The 21,828-nt window shown below is 42.0% G+C and overlaps 1 protein-coding gene across 2 annotated transcripts in view; it reads right to left on the bottom strand.

The window, feature by feature from the left end:
• Nucleotides 1-21,125, bottom strand: part of TTLL11 (tubulin tyrosine ligase like 11) — a 101,614-nt gene extending 80,489 nt beyond the window's left edge. For both annotated transcript variants that reach the window (XM_072429602.1, XM_072429603.1), the window contains exons 1-3: nt 20,332-21,125; nt 14,118-14,217; nt 13,745-13,878 (exon numbers count right to left, since the gene is read on the bottom strand). In XM_072429602.1, coding sequence (XP_072285703.1) covers nt 13,745-13,878; nt 14,118-14,217; nt 20,332-20,835 — 738 coding nt within the window. In that variant the 5' untranslated portion in view covers nt 20,836-21,125. The remainder of the gene's footprint in view (nt 1-13,744; nt 13,879-14,117; nt 14,218-20,331) is intronic.
• Between the last annotated feature and the right edge of the window lie 703 nt (nt 21,126-21,828).

The raw sequence follows: 21,828 nt of genomic DNA, 5'->3' as shown, positions 1-21,828 counted from the left end.
GGTAGTGAGGCGGGTGTACGCGCATACTCGAGTCCGGACCGCGGTAATCCGCGATCGCTGGCCGCGCGTACTTTCGCGCTTCCAGCGAGCGCGGATTTCATTGATGAATCAGGGGCTCTATGTTTCCCACCATGAGTAGAGGACTCAAGCTTTACTAAACAGATCTCTCCCTTACTCTCTACATTCCCTCCCCTGGGGAACAGTTTTCCCAACCCTTTGACAGCATTTGAAATCAAGGAAGCATTTACCTGTGTTTTCCTACCGGTACGTTATTGGCCGTTTTCCAGTTTTATCTCTGTGTTCTAACTTTTTAAACATTGCAAGCAATGGTATAGATAACACTCATAAACGTGCCTCAAGGACCTCCTGGTGTAGATTAGCCCATTGGAATGCATGGGAATTTCAAACACAGGCTTTTAAAGCCCCAGGTTAAACACTGGGGAAAACGTCCGTGTAGACTAAGCCTAAAGGTTGTTGTAAGTGCCGAACTTCCAGGAAGGTTTTGTGACCCTGTTTTACAATATTTAGCCTGTACAGACAACAGGGAGTTGGCACATGATGTTACTTATTTCACAATACATTTGTTCGATTTCCTGTTTGTCTCCCAAGCCAATGTGAATGGTATTTCTCTTTCTTTTAAATAAAGAATGTTAAAAAAAGAATATCCAGTTTAAAATATATTTGTATGTCTGCTGACAGCCATCCTACAGCACTGTACAGCAAAAAAAAAATTAAAAAAAAAAACCTCCTAGAGGACAGGGGGAGGACGAAGTGAACCTGACACAATGATTGTAATGTGCTCTGAAGATGTGTACAACGAAAGTACAAAAAAAAGTTTTTCTCTTTGATGTAAGAAGATTGCATGACCTGTAATGATTTTCAGTCTGTAACGTCAATGTAAAGAGTTGTTATAAATTCCCATCTCCTTTGGCACAGAGTACAAATACCCTACAATTACATTTGTGAGCATTTCTTTGACTGCAGTACCGCAGATTTGGTCCTCAGAATTGCTGAATTCGTTTATAGCTACAGTTTCCATAGTAACTGTGAGGGAATATATACCCTTCCATGGATTAGTTTAGCTCTGATCTTGGTGGGGTAAAGACAAAAACATCCACAAATATAGGCTACCCATAAGGACATGCTATCATAGTGAACTGAGAATTTTGCATAAATCTGGGGAAAGGGGAGGGGGGCAATCTGAACTACTGCAACAGACTAAAGCTGCGTACACACTTCCAATTTTTGTCGTTGGAAAGGATCTTTCACGATCCTTTCCAACGACAAGGGAGTGCACGATGCATGAACCGTGCTGTACATACAGCACCGTTCATGCTCTATGGAGAGGGGAGGGGGAGAGCGACGGAGCGGCACCCTGCTGCGCGCTCTCCCCTTCCCTTTCATTAGGATCGGCTGTCGTCCATCGTCCGTGGATCCGGCAGGTCGGTCGTCCGGACGATGGACGACACCGACTGTACACACGGCAGATTTTCGCCCGATAATTGGCCGATGCCGATTATCGGGCGATAAAAATCTGACGTGTGTACGTAACTTAAGAAAAACTGTTTATCATTGACAAATTGGAATCCAATGTCAATGTCACACACTTGGATTTAATTGGGGAACAAGAAAAAAAAGGAGGTAGTGACATATTTTAAACATCAAGTGCACTCCCAGTGACCATGTCCAGAACTTTATGGATTCTGGCTGCAAGATGATGGTCAAAACTCAGATTAGGTCTCTCGCTGGCTAATATGAACAAGCAGAAGGCTGGAGGAGACAATAAAGCATCAGCACCATCAGGAAGTGCTGGAGGTTCACTTTTCAGAACCACTGGGGTTTCTGCTATAACAATACGCATTGGTAGACAGATCAAGGTGACTACACTTCATGCTTGCAGCAGTTTTAAAATAAACTACCTTTAGGCACTGCTGCAGTGTTTGGATTTGATGATGTTAGAAGCTCACAAATGTTTTTAACTGTCCAAGAAAAGTGTACCCCATGGGTAGGGCAAGTGGCACCCATTTGAGAAAACTACAAATCCAGTTATCTTTTTCTGCAGCAAATAAACAAACCAAAATAAATGACTTAAGTGAATGGAACAATGTGGCAGTAAATGAGAGGTAAAGATAGAGAAAAACACTGTTTTTCTATGTACCCTTTGCCATATGCAACAAGTACAGGTAGTAATTTCAGCCAGAGACCGATAAAGATAAGCCTCCACACAATACAGAAACATTTCACATACTGTTACCTACAAATCTCTCTGTTCTCTTGCTTAGTCGTCACAGCTCCACCCAAAGCTTCACTTTAATAGAGGCTTAAATAATGGAGATGTTGCCCAAAACGAAAAGTGTAATGGCTTTTCCAGACCCTGTCCTGTATCATGAGGCTACACACCTGGCTAGGTTGATGGATTGGTGCAGACATGGGGGCCTGAAACCGTGGGTGGCCTTGGAGGATGCATCATCACCGGTTCTGTTGGCTGGTGCATTATGGTCCCCTGTGGATGCTTTCATTGGAGGATTTAAACACCTGCTAAATAATTGATCCGAGGAGTGTGCATGCGCCGCCGTCCATGCAGGCAGCATTCTAGACGGCTCGGCTCCCCCCGGATCCCTTAACGGCTCTCGCGGTAGCAGTACTCGGCAGCCACGCTACTTACCAGCTGTGCGGGCTCCGGTCTCCTCTCTGCTCCTCCCTGCGATGGTTGGAAAGTCGGGGACTAAGGCGAAAGACCGCATTCCGCGATCTCAGTCTCAGCGACCGGCCTCCAAGATGGCAGACCCCCTGGACACGCACGTGGCTGCAGGCTCTGTGTTGCTGGACAGGGAGAGTGTCTCTCCTACAGGTACAAGCGGGGGACCAGAGGACAGGGAGTGGGAGTTCTCCCCACTCCTCACCAGCTAGCACTCAGGCTACACAGGATTCCCCCCCTCCTTCATGTATCTCAGCACCCCCCCTCAACATTGCTTTCGCCTGTAGTACAGGGCTCTCAGTATACTCTAGGGGAGGATTCAACATCTCTTAGCCCTAATGCATTAACCCATGCTAACGGTTCCAGATCCAGAACCTGGCTGAGCTTTTGCAAACAGAGCTGGCTAAGGTTACAGAGACTATCACATCTGAGCTGCAACAAGATTTACAGATTCTGGGCACCAGAATTGATGTTTTTGAGAAAAAAAGTGATGAAATAGTGTCACGAGTTAACCAGAATTCCAAGGAGATCTCACTTTGTGCTTGTCAGGGCACACAGGGCTCTGGTGGCACCCAGACAGGACGGTCCACCCAGGGATGTGATTGTCAAGCCTTACTACTTTACTACAAAGGAAGCTCTTCTGAAAGTAACCAGGGGCTTGGATCATGTTGAGATGGAAGGCCACCCGATAAAAATTTTCTCTGACATAACGCCATTTACTATACAACGTAGGAGGGCGCTTAAACCCCTATTCCAAGTTCTGACTGATCACAAGATTAAATATAGATGGGCTTTTCCTTTGAAATTGATTTTCCAGCTGCAAGGGAAAAGTTACTCCTTCTCCTCTTTTGCTGAGTAAGAACAGCTCCTCAAAGATTTGGACCTAATATCCAGAGGGCAGATGTTCCGCCTATGCCAAGCAGGGAAGCGTCCACATCTCTGTATCCACTTTGGAATAAGGTCAAAACATCTGGGAAACACCCACAGAGGACACCTTGAAAAGTTGTGCTGGACGCTATCCTGTAACAGTTTTTGATTCTCTATTTTTTTACTATGATGAAGAAACTCCGGGGGCACTATTTTTGTGGTTGTTATATTACAGTATATATATTGATATTTCTCTGTTTTCTCTGCACTTTATACTGGTCTTTGTTGTGGTGAGGCCCCAGACATGTCTTTATTTCAGTGTCTGCCGCTGTGGCCCCGTGTTGGGGTGTCATTGTTACTACTAGTCAAAATTGTACTGGTTTTTCCTTTTCTAGGATTTGTGCCTTATTGAACTACCTGTTAAGTGGCTGCCAAGCCCTTATCAAGCATGTGGTTTCCTCAGGTTGCTATGTAAATGTTCTGCTAAGTTCTGATTGATGGGACCCTATGCCTCTGTATTTGTATTTTGGAGAGAGGTGGGACCCGGGGGGTCACACATGCCCTCAACCAACAGGGATTCAACTTCGGGTCTTATTTATTTGTCCTGACCCTGTCGGGATCTCCCTGACGAGATGGAGCTCCTGGGAGCACGGGAGGTGAGGCTGCCCCCCGAGGTCCGGGACTGTATATTTCCCGGGGGTCGGGGAGGTACCCGATCCTCCTTGGTTTATTACAAACTAGTTTGGTGCGCTGGTTGTCTGTTTTTTGCTTGTCCTTTTTGTCTTTTTTGTTTCCTTGTAGATCCCACATTTTTCTCCCTAACCCCAGAGGAAGTACACATATGGCTCCACTAGTACTATGCTCTTATGACGACTGAGTCATCCGCGGTGCCCGCGGCTCATACTAAGCTAACATTGCTCTCCCATAACGTTCAGGGCCTTAACTCGCCGGTCAAGAGGTCTAAAGCATTCCACTACTACAACTCCTTAAAGATTGATATCTTAGCTTTGCAGGAAACACATTTCTCCAACAATTCGGTCCCGAGGTACTTTCATAAAAACTATCCTATTTTTTACTATGCCAATTCCGATAAGAAGAAATGTGGGGTCCTTTTGTGTTTTCGAAAGAGCTTGAATTTTGCACCTCAAGAGGTCTTTAGGGACCCAGGGGGCAGGTTTCTGGTAGTGATTGGATATGTTGGTCTACAGCTGATTAAAGTAGTATCTTACTATGCTCCCAATGAGGGTCAATTGGCCTTTTTCCACGCCTTTCTGGGCGAGATTTGGAATAAAGTAAAGGGTTCTCTTATTTTGTTAGGTGACTCCAATCTGGCTTTGGATCATATTTTAGATAAATCTAAATTAAGCAGATATAGGGACCCTCCGGAAAAAAGTCATGGCCTTTCTCTTTTACTGAGAAAATATGATCTTGTTGATAGTTGGAGGGAAATGAATCCGTCGGTCAGGGACTATACCCACTTTTCGGCAGCCCATGACCAGTACTCCCGTATTGATCATGGGTTTGTCCAGTCCCATATGCTCCCCAACATACTTGGGGCCCGAATTTTGTCCGATCACGACCCCTTAGCACTATATCTGACAGGTTTTAGCCGGCCTCAATCCGGGTTTCGCTGGAGATTTAACGAAAGCTTTGTTTCCGATACATTGGCAAAAGGGGAGATAGAATCCATGTTACGTGGCTATTTTCAGATTAATGTTGCGAGTGCTACATCCCCAGCTAATAATTGGGAAGCTCATAAAGCTTACATTAGGGGGGAGTTGATCAAAATGGCGGCGTCACGTAAAAGGGCCCATAACAAACTGATTGATACTCGTCTCCAAGAATACCACAGGTTACAGCTACAACACAAGAATGCACCCCATTCCATGTTGAAGTCCCAGCTGGAGGCCAAACGCACCGAACTCAATTTGATTCTAACCACTAGGGCAGAAAAATCACTTCGCTGGGCAGCTCAGAAATTTTATCTGTGGAGTGACAAATCGTGCAGCCTATTTGTTAATAAACTTAACCCCAGGCCCAAAACTCATGCTCTCCCTAAAATTAAGGTCAAATGTGGTAGGCTATCGCAAAACCCAGAAAAACTTTTGGCAGCTTTTGAGGATTTCTATGTCCGTTTATACGTTTCCGAAGACTCAATTTCCAGAGTGGGAATTGAAGGGTTTCTTAGTAAGCTTGACCTCCCCAAACCGCATTCTAAACATAAGGCAAATCTGAAATGACCATTTACAATTGAGGATTAGAATGGGGTCTTTAGATTTCTCAAATTGGGCAGTTCACCTGGCCCGGATGGATTTTCTAATTTGTACTACAAAACATTTAGCCCGGTAGTGGCGCTGCATTTGGTCATATTTCAATTTTCTGCGGGAGGGGAACTCTCTTTTGGTGATGCCAATAGAGCATTTATTAGTGTGATCCCTAAACCAGGAAAGGATGCATCAGAAGTAGCCAATTATAGACCCATTTGCTTGATTAATTGTGACCTTAAAATTCTGACGAAGATCATGTCAATCCGACTGGGATCCTTTTTGGGAGCGTATATCCACCCGGACCAGGTGGGCTTTATGCAACACAGGCCCCGGATCAAACGAGAAGGGCTATTGACCTCATTTCTGTAGCAAACTCCAGCTGGGACGGGGGCCCCCCACGGCAGGCTATGTTGCATTCCCTCAACCTCCTAGCATTTGACAGTATATCCTGGAGATATCTGTTTCAGGTTCTCTTCAGCCCTCTTATTGCCCACTTTACTAATCTGCTTCTGGCTCTGTATGACTCCCCGGAAGCGAAAATATCGCTAGGGGGATTTTTTTGTAAAGCTATCCCAATTACCCAAGGGTAAATAAAGCTAAGTCTCAGGCTCCCAATATAAATATTCCCACCGGGACGCTAACAGCGATTAAGGAGAAATTTGACTTCAGCTGGCATAAGGATTCCATTTAGTATTTGGGTATCCAGTTGACCCCCACCTACAGTAGCCTCTACAGGTTTAATTATATGCCCTTGTTTAAAAAACTTTTTGCGGATATTCGGAGGTGGCCTCTCTCCCCCATCGTGGCTGGGGCAGATTGCTGCTATCAAAATGAATCTACTCTCTAGATTACTTTATTTATTTTGTACTCTCCCAATTCAGGTCCCCATGAGGGAGGTTGTACTCCTAATGAAGTTTATCTGGGCTCTATTTGCCCCTAAGCGCACGGGGGGCCTGGGAGTTCCACATCTGAAATACTACTATGTGGCAGCACAGGTGGCACAAGTCTCGCTAAGCACCTTGCACGGATCTAGACCTCAATGGGTTGAGATAGAGAACCAGGATGGATTTCTGGGCTCTATAGAATCTCTTATGTGGTGCAGAAAAAGTAGGAGAGGAACTATAAAATGCCCGGCTCTGTCTCATTCCATCCAGTTATGGGATAATTTTAGCAATCACCCGAAACTATCCTCCTATCATAAACCTTTAACCCCACTCTGGAATAACCCGGACTTTACGCCGGGCCTACGTCCAGTGAACTTTAATTGGTGGATCTCCAAAGGATTTAGGCGGGTGAAAGATTTGATAGATGTTCGTGCAGTGTTTACATGGGACTATTTGACCAGGAAATTTTAAATTCCCCCTAAGGAACATTTCCGCTACAGACAATTGACTTCATACATCAACAAGATAATTAGAGAGGCCCCAAAATCCATGCGCTCCTCCCCATTCGAAAGCACATGCTCCTCAATAGCCTCCACCAAAGGGCAAATTTCTGTTATTTACTCGGCCTTAGTTGCCTCGGCCAGCAAACTGCAATATATGTTAGACTGGGAATCCGAACTGGGTACCACATGGGAATTGGAAGAGTGGTGGGAAATGGTACTCTCCCTTTCCAAGGTCTCCCTGAACTCTGCTGTGGTGGAAGCGAACTATAAAGTAGCACTGAGATGGTATCTCACTCCAGCTAGATGAGGTATTTAGATTGATCTCCAGAATTTTACAGCAGGAGATTAGTAGCACTGTGGAGGCTGCCCTGTTTAACAAGCTTGCGGTGTCCCTTCCTAGACCCACGATGAAACTGATTAGATTGATCCTACTGGCTGGCCGAATTTCACTGGCCAAAGCTTGGTAGTCACCCTCGATATCTCTGCATACCATTCTTACCAAATTGAATTGGATTATGGTGAATGATAGACTTACTCATACCCTAAAGAACTCTTTGAACAAATTTGACGATATATGGGAGCCTTGGATTTCTTTCAATAGTACATAGCCATTGACCTATGTGAAATCACATGGTATATATGTATCTGCTTTTAGGATGTCTTTCATTTATTGTGTACCGGGATGAGGCAAATAATTTTGTTTGGGCACTGTTTGCAATGATAAATGATTTAAATGTAAGTGCATACAAAATGTGTCTTTGCTTTCTGTTATAACACTACTGTCATTGACCTATTTTTTTTGTGAAAACTTAAATAAAAATATTGAAATATAAATAATTGATCCCACAATCCATATTGTCCGTAAATATTACACTGCACAACAATCATTTTGCTACTGGGAATAACACGTGATTTACATGATACCGAGTGTGCTGATTCCAAGTCTGAACTCAGAATTTTCCTATCACGTACAGATTTTAAGTTATAGACATGCTATAGCTGTTCAAATGGTCAGTAACTGGGTAATGTATTTTTACATGGGAACATTATAACAGTTTCAGCTACCACTATGCCTGCTGCCGCCTCAGCCAGAAATAGGTACATAGTTGGTTATAGTTTATTAGTTTATTGGATGGATACTGTTCTATTTAATCTGTTATGACTCATTTCACAATATTGTTTTTTTTTTTTTTTTTGTTCATTGTATGCTTGACCGGTTACTGATTAGAAATACAGTTTAAAAAAAATAAATAAAAATAATGGAGATGTCTTTTACAGTCTAAATGAGTGGGGAAGAGAAGAGGATGGTACCGCACCCATGGATGGATGATCTCTTTATTAACAAATATATCCTTCAATTCACCTGATAACTGATCTGTTAGTTTACAAATGAGGTTGGTGAATTTATCAGAAAGCCATCTCTCAGCCTGCTACCATGTTTGAAATTAAACCTACCGCCAATTTCATCAAAAATGTTTATTTTCTAGCTAATTATGTTCTAATATCCCTTAAAAAAAAGCCCAGCCACAGCTTGGAACCCAAGTAGCCCTGCACTGCCAAACTTCCCTTCGACCGTCCCCTACTGACAGGCCGGAGCCTGCACTGCACTCCTCGCAGGGCTGAGAATCAGGAAGGTTCCTGCAGCATTCAGATCCAAAAATCATTAAACAAATAGACAGCAGTAATTACTGTGCTCAATGGAAATAATTACAATTAGTTTATATTAAAATATGTAATTACAGTTTAAAAATGAAGATTGCAAGCTAACTAGAGAGAATAATTATTATCATTATTCATATTTCACCACCTCTGTGAGGCAGGACTGTATATTTTTTATAAAATTACATTGATACAGAAAAGCTAAATTTGGGGAAGATAATATTGGGGCTCTTGGCAATAACTTCTCATATTTACAAAGCACCCCCAATCTTCATGTCAGACAGGGCACATTAAGCTAACAGTACAGTTCATTCTAATATGCCCAAACTTCATTTTATTTAAACACTACATATATTATTAGAGGTGTACCACCACACTGACTTAACGTCCCGGGTATAATGCTTCTTTTCTAAAATGTACTCAGTTTTCAACTATACTTTGGTCTCATGACTCTCCACATTTTTTCACAGTTTTCAATAGATTGGCTCGGAATAGTCACATTATCCTCGTTACATTTCTGATATTCACTAAGTTGGCTCTGATTGATCTCACAATGCAAGCATCTCTGGGACTTCAATCCAAATGTTTCTTTAAAGTATGTCAATTTAAAAAGGAAACTATGAGGTAAGCAGATTCTGAATGTAAGGTTCGCTTTAATCATACACAGTTGCTGGAAAACAAAATTACCACATAGGGGTACAGAGAATGGATTGCTTTAAATTCAGGACTTGAACTGAGAAAAGTACAATTCTGTAATTGTATAGAATTGTACTACTGTAACAAAAGCATTACTATTCCAGAAGCAAGAATATGAAACCTGAATATGTAAAAAGCCTACCTGAGTTCCCCCATCTACATATATGATTACACATTATACACAAAAAGAAGGTTTATCAAACATTACACCAACCAGATAAAGGCTATTTACATCAAGATCGCCACTCTCACATTCCATAGGTGTCTAAAAATTTAGAGACAATTTTCCTGCAAGTATGGCGTGACAATCAGAACATGGATGAGAAAACCCTATGGTCCTAGCTCCTACACTAACCAACTAACTTCATCATTTCCTATTGCAGCTCAAATAAATATCTTCATAGAAGAATCTGTGTGCCTGCAATGCCACCTGCAGCCTAGGAAAAAACATGCAGCTCACTTATCTGTCTCATGAATCTGCATGAAGATATTACTATTTCTATTATTTATAAAGCACCAACATATTATGTAGTGCTGTACAATAAATAGGGTCTGCAGATGAAAAAAACTGCCTACTTGACAAGTACCAAAAATGACACAGGAAGATGAGACCTTCCACTCCAAGAGATCTATTACACTCAATAGAGCTTCCAATTTAAGAGATTAAGTACACTAAAAAAATAACAGCCTCTTGCAATCATACAGGAAACCAATCACCAAGTACACCAAATGAGTGTGTTTGGAAAATGCATATCACTGCACTGCATTATGTTTCAAGGAATTCTTTCTTTTGTCAAAAGTTCTTTGCTGTGTTCCACTGTGGAAATTTTTCTTCACGGTATTAGAAGGATAGGAAGCAAGTAGAAATCTCCCCAGTAAGCACACAAACAGAAAAGAAGGGAAGGATTATGCCAATGGTATTATTATTATTATTAATATTATTATTAATAATAATAAAAAGGATTTATATAGCGGCAACATATTACGCAGGGCTGTACATTAAATAGGGGTAGCGAATGACAGACACAGGAGGAGAGGACCCTGAGTTTACAATCTAGGAGGTGAGGAAATTAACACACAATAGGAGGGGAGATATGTAGTGGTGGGAAATAGTGACGGTTTCAAAAGACAGAAAAAGATGGGTAGGCAAGTTTGAAAAAATTAGGTTTTGAGTGCTCTTTTAAATTAGCAGAAAGTAGGAGCAAGCCAAATAGGACAAGAAAGACCATTCCAGAGATTTGGGGCAGCTCTAGAAAAAGAGGGACGAATAACAGTGTTGTTAACAGTTAGGAACATGTCAGGGGGAGATTTGGAATTTGAGGGTGGAAGATGATAAGTTTTGTTTTATCCAAGTTGAGTTTCAGGAATCGTCAGATATACATGATGAGATGGCTGACAGGCAGCATAAGAAGGAGACAAGTCAGTGATGGACAGATAGATTTGTCATTAGCATACAGATGGTACTGTAAGCCAAAGGAGGATATGAGACTACCGAGAGAGGAGGTGTACAGGGAAAAGAGAACCGGTCCAAGGACTGACCCTTGGGGAACAGCAACAGGGAGGAGAGTGGGGGAGGAGGAGTTACCATTGAAAGAAACTTGACAGGAGCAGTCAGACAGATAGGAATCAAACCAAGAGAGAGTGGTGTCACAGATACCAATGCAGCCTATAATTTGTATTAGAAGGGGGTGATCAACAGTGTTGAAAGCAGAGGAAAACTCAAGAAAAAGAAGGGAAAAGTTGCCTTGGGACTTAGCTCTGATGAGGTAATTGGACACTTTAGTAAGGGCTGTTTCAGTGGAACGGGCAGCTCTAAAACCAGACTGGAGAAGGTCAGGGAGAGAGTTGGTGCTCAGGTAATCGGTGAGTCTTTTGTAGACAAGGCGCTCAAGAAGTTTGGAAACATAAGGCGGGGCCAGGGTGGAGGAGTGGGCACAGAGTAGATCAGAGGGAATTGGGTCAAGTGGACAGGTAGTAGATGGAGATGATGAGAGAATAGAGGGGATGTCATCCATGGTAACAGTGCTGTGGGAGGCCAGTGATGATTTACTGGTGGAAGGCGTGGATATGGTTGGAGTGGCCCAGTCAGCACAGACATCATGTCTGATTTTGTAAATTTTATCCTTAAAGTAGGTGGCAATGTCTTGAGCAGAGAAGGTTGTTGTGGGGGGAGCAGGTTTGGGGTTTAGGAGGGAGTCAATTGTTGAGAAAAGGCTGTGTGGGTTGGAAACCTGAGAGGAAATGACAGCGGAGAACTAATTTTGCTTGGTGACAGTTCAGTATCAAAGTGTTGTCATCTGCCTTTGTAGTCCATGAAGTCAGTGCTGAGGCCAGATTTTCTCCACTTGCGCTCAGCTGCAAGAGCAGTCTTTTGTAGCTGTTTGGTGTGATTGTTGTGCCAGGGTCAGGGGTTAGCAGGATGGGGGTAGTGGAAAGCGACAGGGACAACTTTACCCAGAGCCAGAGAAAGAGCGAGGTTGAACTGAGTGGCAGCTTTACCCAGAGATGTGATTTTAGGGAGGGTGGGGGTTAGGGACGTAAGGCAGTTTGAGAGTAGGTTGTAGTCCCAGGTGTGGGATGTGGCAAAGGGGGGAAAGAGTTGGATAGGTTGAAGGTGATAAGGTTGTGATCAGAAAGGGGAAATGGCGGGTTGTCAAGGAGGGTGAGGTTGCAGAGTTTGGAAAATACCAGATCTAAAGTGTGTCCGGCGATGTGTGGGGGCCGTTTATGTTTTGTGTGAGTCCAAAAGAGGTGGTAATAGAGAGCAGTTTGGCTGGGGAAGGATGGTGAGGCTCATCCCCTGCAACATTAAAGTCACCGAGGATGAGGGTGGCCAAGTCATAGGAAAGAATGTGTGAGAGCTAAGAGGCAAAGTTATACAAAAATTGTGATACTGGGCCGGGGGGGCAGTAGACAACAGCAACAATGAGGGGTAAGGGGCTGAAAAGACATACGGAGTGGACTTCAAATGAGGTGAAAAGGAGAGAGGGCAGGGTAGGAAGGACTTTGTATGTACAGTTAGGTGAGAGAATGACTCACACCACCCCCTACTATGTTGCCAGGTCTAGAGGTATGTGTAAAATACATGCATACATACATACACATACATGTGTAAAATACATGCCTGCATAGGAGAGAGCAGCAGCAGAGGGAGAGGAGGAAAGCCAAATTTCAGTAAGAGCAAGGAAGTTCAGAGATTTAGAAAGAAGATTGTGTATAGAGTTTAATTTATTGCCAACAGATCTTGCATTCCATAGACTGCCAGAGAAAGGCGTTAAGAACTTATGGGTAGGGTGTGTGGGTATGAGGTTAGGAGAAGGGAGTATCTTGGTGAAGGTGTAGGGAAGAGAGTGTGTTGAGTCACAGAGATGGCTTGGTGAAAAAGCAGATAGAAGATGTTAAATAGTATATACCACTAATTTCTTGTTTTAAATTGTCTCGTCTTGTTTTATTGAAAATGGGAAATCTCTCCAGTGGAATCAATATTTAAAAACCCAAAAAGAAAGACTATCTCTTTCCATCTATCTAAAACTGGAGAAAAAGCTTGGCAAGAGCTGTGTTTTGAGCTTCTACTGAAACAACCATGAGAGGAGTCTGATGAGGCTAAAGGGATTGCAGTGTAATGAAATCCATGGTTAAGTTGTGTGAGGGATCATCAGCCTGAAAAACACAGCTGACTACAAAGGAGGAGGCCTCACCAACTGCAATGGTCATTCACACATCTGCTGTCTTCACTAGAACCACCATGATCCATAGTGATCATTTGCCCAGCTGATGTTTATATGTGACAATGTACAGGGAGAACTTCATAGCTTTGTTTCAGAAAGGCATGAAACAGCAAGGTCTAGTGGCACAAGTTAGATAGTAATCAGATATAACACTTGCATTCATTAGATCTTACATAACCTCAATACAATGCACTATCTAGCAATTTGTATCTGATCACTATTCGGAATGTTTAATATGTGCACCATGGTCCCATATTACATGCAAGAAGAAACAAAAAAAAAGCAAATTACTATTATAACACAACTTTCATCATTTTCTTTTGAGATAAGATTGTCATCTGACAGCATCAGTGATGTGCAGAGAAGCTACGGTAATCGCAAATATTATAAAATCTGCTCCTTGTGACTGATCTCACATGCATTACAGAGGACTGACACTCACCTGGGTAGTAAAGATAGGATATTCTTCTGGAAGGATCCACGATTGTGGGTAGAAGTCATACTCCTTGGGGAATAGTTCCTGCATGGTTCTCACAGCCCGGCTCAAATTTATTTTACGCACCATTTCAGTCATTCCTTTGAAAGGAAGCCACAAAATCTGAATTAATTTTAAAACTGCAAAGCTTAGCTCATCAGCAAAATGTACAGCATCCCTTGAGAATGAGACCATTTTTGGGGGCTGGCACTGATCTGAAGAAGGAACTATCCTTGTTGCAAAAAAAAAAAATCAAATTCAAATTAAATTTATTCCAGTAAAATCTAACAAATGTTCCTGATCAAATACAGATTTCAGGGATCAATTATGCAAAACATACCTGGAAATTTATTGACCTGTCCAGAGCATATATTGTCGCTCTCATAAAAGGATACCCTGTGCCAGTAAAAGTCACATGGCAACCGCCGGCCCAGTGGAAACTGCAAGACAAGAGAATCTTGATAACCATTCAAAGAAAAGCAATATAGTAAACCGAATCTGAATGAACAGCAGGAACAAAGGTAGGTAACATGAAGCAGACATTGTAACAAGAATAACCAATGCTTGTCTCATATGAAAACAGAAGATTTGACTTAATATACAGTTACATACAGAATCATAAGGCAGCTGGCAACCAAAGAGATCAGAGCTCATTATAACTCTGAGCTTTTACTTATAGAAACCACTAGGATTCTGTGTTTAAAAGAAGTCACTATTAAAAAATTGCAAATGTCATGCCTTTTTATGGAAAATGTTTACGGCTCCAATGGTATACTGATTCTCTGGCTTTAATAATTCAAGCTTTAAATGATCACTCAGGTGCTCCCGTCTTCCCCCCTCCTTTTGTATGCTGCTTTCCCCACCTTAGATTGTAAACTATTCTGTGCAGGGCCTCTACTCTTCCTACATCACTGTCTGTAAATTGCAACCCCTATTTATTGTACAGCGCTTCATTGTATGTTGGTGACATATAAATACTGTGTACAACAACAACAATAATAATAATAATTGGTCTTCCACAGTCTTGGAGAGCTTTATTAAATCAGGCCCTTTGTGTGTTTTGAAAAAGAACACGAGAAGAGACTCACAGCCAAAAAATAGCCTATTCTGAGTAAAACCAGCTAATGTTGGTGAATGTTTTCATTCACTATTCTAGTTTTTTTAAGATAATGATAGAGTATAGTAAAAAGGTTTTCCAACCTCGCTACCAAGTAAACAGGTCATAATGATGATATTTCCTCTAATCGCCCTCCATGCAAGACTCTTATTTGTAACCCATTATGCTCGCTGTCCCTGAATGCTACAGCTTGAATCTTCATCATACAGAAGCAGAATTCACAGGTGCAGTCATTTCATAGAGATGTTTGGGATTGATGTGACCTCAGTAAACTTTTCTAATCTTCCCAGGCTGTGGCATTTCTCCTTCTGCTATTTTTCACTATGTTTTCCTCAGTTATCAGCTATATGAGTCTGCAGGACCTTTAGACAAGTCCATTTATTCTTGAACTCAGTGATGAAATGTCACACCTCAACTGCTGCCATAGTTCATAACTGAATCAATGGCCAGGAGCACTCTTCATTAGTGGAAGGCTAGATGATGGTATGCTAGACGATTTTGAAAGTGGTTATAGAGTATTCATCACGCTGATAAAATGGTGAGGAAAGAGGACCACCAGCAAGGAATGAGTTTGCCAGATATAGGAAAGATAAAGATAGCCCATATGCAATCTTATGTCTACCGTTTAGATCGGAAAAATATTACCAGCTCCATTCCCCCGCCATAGTCCACATAAATGCAGCTGGACCCACAGATTACAGAAGCATGAAGTATCTCAAAGCAACAAAAAAATAATACCCTGACTTATCATTCCTATATAGAAGTTTAACAGCTTTTGAGCAGTTGGTTGGCTCTCCTGACCGCCCCTCTCATGTTGTGTCCAGGTTGTACGAGCTACTTGCTCTGGACTCTGAGCCCTCTGCACCTATATAGACTAGATATTGGGAGAGGGACATGAATGGTCGGTCTCATAACTGCGGATGATTGGAAAAAATAATTTACCCTAACGCATAAGTTGGCCTTAACCTGTAGAGCTCAAGAGGTTAATTACAAAATTCTATCCAGGTGGTATTATTGCCCGGTGGATCTCCATAGAATCTCCCCCACACAATCTGATCGTTATTGGCGATGCCACTTACAAAAGGGGACGATGCTTCATATATGGTGGGAATGTCCGCCTATATATAGATTTTGGGACACGATTATTCAGGTGTATAACAACAGCACTGGGTCCACCATAACCAATACTCCCAATATAGTTCTTTTATCCATGGTTCCGGGTTCGCTGAAAACCATCAAAAGGTGGGGTCCTACGTCATTTTCTTACGGCAGCAAGGGCCACTATTCGGAGATTGTGGAAGCAATCTGCTGCTCCTTCTATGGCCAGTTGGGTCTCCGAACTTGAAAAAATCCGCCATATGGAGATGTTGGTCGCGGAGGATGATGATAGAATGGAACAATTTAGAATTACCTGGTCCATTTGGGACTGGTTTAAAGACTCTTCCCGATTCCGCACATGTTTTATTTAGTGTATAGGCTTACAGGCTGGATCACAACCCCGGTATTGAGGGTTAATATATATCTTTTTTATTTTTGTACCGCTAGGCATTCCCCCCCCCTCCCATCCCCCCCTTCTCCCCTGGGCTGATTTGTTATATGTATCTGTCTGTGTTTTTATTTTATCTGTTGTTTAATATTGGTTTACACCCTTTGCCATACGCTTCCGCTAGCAGATATGTAGCTGTTCTTGTACAGGTTTAATACGTGCTATATGATCCCTTTAGAACTGTTATGTTTTTTTTTGTCATATTTTTTGGGTATATGCAGCTCTTTGGTATTATATGTCTGTTAATTCGAAGCCTACAATGTTATGTTTGTTATGATGTATGTGTTGTATACCTGATTCTTTTTGTTATGTTTACCTGTTACCTTTTTTTCTCTGAAAACTTAATAAAACTGATTGAAACAAAATAATAATACCCGATCTGACTTCCGTCTAGAAAACTTGTTTCAAATCCATGGGACAAACCTCAGTAAATATGATACCCAGCAACCAGAAAAAAGCAACAGTGACTTATTTAGTAAAATATGAAGGGAGGTCACGATTATTGGCTGTCTGTACCCTGTATTATATATGGCAAAGGCTCAGAAAAGGAATGTTAGAAAAGGGAACTGGAACCAAATGACACGTACAAGAAGAGTAACAACTAAATTCTACATCATATTTGTGTGTGAGGAAACACCAACATACACTACCTAATTCATCATCAGTGTTCTGTAACTGCTCTGCCTTACTAGGTCCTTCCTTGGCACATTTCTGTCTGTGGCACATTTATTTTCTGAATTGACCAGAGTCAATGACTTCAGTAAAAGGCAATAGTGACAGTCAACTCTGCCACAGTGTATTAGGGGGATATGAAGCAGTAACCGAACCTGACTAGGCGTTATAGCTACATTTTGTTTTTCACAAGTAAAGAGAAATCCTGCAAGATATATTAGTAGCAGTGAATGGAAGATGTCATTTCCATTAACATTTCTAAAACAATATAAAGCAAATATTAACTGGGATTCACTTGAGTTTTCTTTTGCTTTAAAACATAAAGCCAAGCAAAAGTTTAAGTCTCCTCTTAAGTTATATAGATTTGGAACATTGTCAAGTCAGCAGTGCAGAATTCAGGTGAATTCTAAAATTTAGCATCAAGCATTACCTTACCCATACTTGGTGTAGCAGATATTGTACAGCTGACAGGTCAGTTTCCATTGGAGATCAGCAGATGGGTTCAGTGTAAAAAATGCCAAATTTTACAAACCCCATTCTAGGATGGAGAGTCATTCTGGTAGATGGACAATACATTTATTAGGGTGTCAAGAGCCAGGGAAGCTGACTATTCAAGGATTACCAATACCCAAAGCTAGGAAACAAGATAGAATTAAAGTGTATGTTGAACAGAAACATTTGTATAGGGTAGGGATAAGTTACATTTAAAGGCCAGTGCCCAGGTCTTTTGCACCCCCATTGTTCCATATCTGCTGCAGATATCTTCACCTGGTCTTCTTCCAGTTGTCCTAATTAGCCAAGTAGAAGTTATGTAATTTATGTGTGTATGCAATTTTCTCCAAGGCCGGAGGCATGACTAAAATGTAAACTAAATTGTCTGAATTTGTTTATATTTACAAAAAAAACCCAAAAAACACACACATTACCTGCAGGCAGGGGGACAGTTTTTATTGCAAAAAAAAAAAAAACAAGTGCAACTCCTACCTGGCAGCAGTGCCCCCCCCCCCTCCATTATTGAGAAACACTATGCATGGGCCCATTAAGAATAATAGTAAGTTTATTTATCTTAAAGAAAATTAATAAATAGGAAAAAGTTTGCAATGTAAATGGTGGCCAGGGTAACAAGTTTCCATACTTTTAGATGAATAGAGAGCAGGACAAATTGAAGCTTAAAGGCAAATATACAGTCATGACAGCACATCAAGAATACAAATAACTTATTACTACAACACAAAAAACCACAAACAAAACAAAGGTTTTTGCACCACTGTATAATTTTGAAAAATAATTTCCGTCTTTCATGTTTCATCTTTTGACGGTCTTGTGTAACAGAATGACCCTTACTGAAAGCTAATCAATGGCAGACACACGCCAATGACACATACTACACAGCACAGAATTATAATTAACAATAACATCACTTATAAGGATAGCTTCAAATACAAATGCTGGCTTGTTACAGAAAACAGCAATATGGCCAACCATACTTACATGGTCTTATTTAATAATGCTGTGAAGTAAGCCACAATAAATGTGCTATAAGCTGTGACAGCTGAAAATGATAATCATTTTTGCAAATTACATGTCATAGTATAATGTATGGAGCTTTTATCTTATTAAAGCCACCCATACATTCAACTTCACTACTGAAAAGTTATGCAAAGGGCAAGATGATGATGTTAAGAAAGGGCAAGATGATGTTTCTGAGAAGCCAGCTTACTTAGAAGAAGACACAGATCATCACTGAATGCATTCACTCGCTGGCATGAAGGCCAGCACAATCTTCCCTGTGCTACTATTTTTACCTTCTGACTAAATACTTGCACACCTCACAAAATCACAGGACAGCAATACCCACCAAACTCCACCCCTCCAAGGCGGACCATCCACCAATATAGAGGTGATCGTGTGAAACAATTGCCAACTCTCGATGAAGGGAATCAGATTCCAATGTAGTAAAGGAAGGTAGGCTCATGGATCTTTATTATCCTCTGACTAATCAAGAGGGTGACCTGTAGTACCATCTATTCGGACAAATGGGCAACATGTGCACCGGAAACAGGCATGTACCTTATTCAGATTGTTTTACAGTATGAAATGTGGTATAATCGGAATAGATGACTGGGTGATTTGTAGTATAATTTTATTACAGAATGGACAGCAATTTGTAGTACCACCTGAGGAACCAGTGGGTGACCTGTAGTGTTATCTGACTGGACTAAACATGACCTCTAATATCTTTCCACATGCACTGGAAAGTGTAGTATTATTTGGCTGGACCAGTGGAAGGCTTGTAGTACCTTCTTAGTCAGTGTTCTCCCCAGCCCCTTTAAGCCGCATGCACCACTCAGCACTTTTCAGCAACCTTCCCACCTGTTTTTGGGTGGTTACTGAAAAGTTGGGTCACAATACAGGGGATGTCACCTGCCTACATTTTCTTCCCACCCAGCATAAAACAAATTGTAGGTTGAGCACTTTTAATGTAAAAGTGACAGAGTTTCATCCAACCTAGCCAGGGGAGTGATCGGAGGTATTGTTTTTCAGGATCAAACAGTGACCAATACCATAATCAAACAATGAATAGTAGAGGTTGACCCATCTAGATTAGTGAATAAATTGTAACATTGTCTGATAATCCTGGAGGGTGAGCAGTAATATACTACAGGTTAGCTTCTGTTGCACTGTACTAGTAAGAAGAATTGACAAGAGGATGACCTGTAGTATTAGCAGAAATGTCTAGTATTATATGTGGTCCACAGCAGAGTATATCCTATAGCATTAGCAGAACAGACTGGAGGATGACCTGCAGAACAGAGAACTGTAGTAAAAGCATTTAATATACAGCGCTGCGTAATATGTTGGCACTATAAAAATCCTGTTTATTATTAATAAGCATACAAGAATGGAAGGTGAGTTATAGTATTGACAGCCCAGGAAAGAAGGTGTCCTGTAGCAGGGAACAGAACGGAAGGTGATTTGTACTGTAGTATGAGCAGACTGGACTAGAAGGTGTCCTGTAGTATTCTGCCATGATAAATAGTTAGTTACCCATAGTAAATGAAGACCAGACAAGGGGGTGTGCTGTAGTGTGAGTGTATTTAGGTGCAGTCTTGGTCTTTTAGCCCAAAGAGAGATTGGTGGCAAACAGACCAAACTAGAGGGTAGAATGAATGATCAGCAGACAGGACCCTGAAGCATTGGTAAATGATGAGGTCTCACCTCCTTCCAGCGCAGCTGCTTAATGCTGATCCTCAAAGCTTCCAGTGATGTCTTGGCCTTGGAGCTGTCCACAGTGACTGGTCTCTTCGGAGCCCTGGATTCAGCCTTCTTTGCAGTATTCCTCTTCTCCTGCCCCAACTTACTCTGAGCTCTCTCACTTTTCATGGCTTTCCCCTTCTTCTCAGACCTTTCACTGGTGACCACTTGGCATTTGCCGGGGGAGTTCCTGTGCTCTGCATTTGGTGTCTGCCATTCCCTCTCCCTAGACATCTCTCTTCTTTTATTGCAGAGCCTGGGATCAGTCTGCCCGCATTTCTGTGTTGTGATTCTTGCTGCTCCCGATACTCCCAATTTTGGACATGATTTCCCTTCAACTGTGCCCTCAGTTAATCCCAATCTCCGACATTCTATTTCCCTATCTGCTCCTTCAGATACCTCCAGTCCTGGGCGTACACCTGCATCAATTTTCGGACATTGTGCTGACCCCCCTGCAGGTGCCTCCATTCCTGCACATGCTGACCCTCCAGGGCCCCCTTGCCCTGGACATTCTATTACCCCATTTTCTGTCACCCCTGAGTTTCCGTTCTCTGATTCTGTGGTCAGTCCCCATACTGTACACAGTGCCACGGCAATTTTTTCTTTTCCGGTCTCCTCTAATATGTTTTCTGCCCCCTCTGCAGCTGCTGGACCTCCCCATGCTGCACACTGTGACACCCCGGTATCTGCACTGCCCCCCCTTTGTCCTGTGTGCTCAGCCCGCTCCACACATTGTAACAGCCTATTACTTACATCAGTTTCCCCTTTATTATCTACCCCTCCGGGTTCCCCCGCCCTGTGTGGCCCCCGAGACCCCCGCATGGCCTGTCTGTCAAACTCCCGGTTGCCCCGCCTCTCTCATGCAGGATTGTTTGGGGCTGGTTGGCAGCGCAACCGTACGGTGCCCAGTCAGAGCCAAACATATACAGGGAACCTGCGAGGAAGGCGGGGCAATACCCATAAATGGGAGATGATTGACAGGTACTTTAAATGTACAGCGGCTGTAGAGGGACAGAAGACTATGAAATGCAGGGCAGAAGTAGGATGGTGAGGGGTGGTGCAGTTAAGCATACAATAGAAGCAATTCTGTAATGTAGGGTGATGTGGTTGCAGGTGTTCAAACTCCTCTGATCTATTGATCTAAAATATCTACACACTCTTCAGTGTGTGTGTGTGTGTGTGTGTGTGTATATATATATATGGTTCTAAAAGAAATGGAGTCACAAGAAATTCAAAATGTAATTCAGGGTTTGGAGAGTTATGATGATGTTCCAGAAGATGATATGTCTGTATTTGAATAAATGTTGATTTTTGTTCTTAAAAATCACAAGAAATTCATGATGGAATTCAAGGTTTGGAGAGTTATGATGATGTTTCAGTATGTGATGACATGACTAAATTTGAATTAATGTTGATTTTTTATTCAAGAATAAATGTTGATTGTTGTCCATGAAATAAAAA

The sequence above is a fragment of the Pyxicephalus adspersus genome, chromosome Z, assembly GCF_032062135.1.
Source record: "Pyxicephalus adspersus chromosome Z, UCB_Pads_2.0, whole genome shotgun sequence".
In the NCBI taxonomy this organism is placed as follows: domain Eukaryota; kingdom Metazoa; phylum Chordata; class Amphibia; order Anura; family Pyxicephalidae; genus Pyxicephalus; species Pyxicephalus adspersus.
Note: the sequence above shows the minus strand (reverse complement) of the source record. Positions and strands in the feature narration are given on the sequence as shown.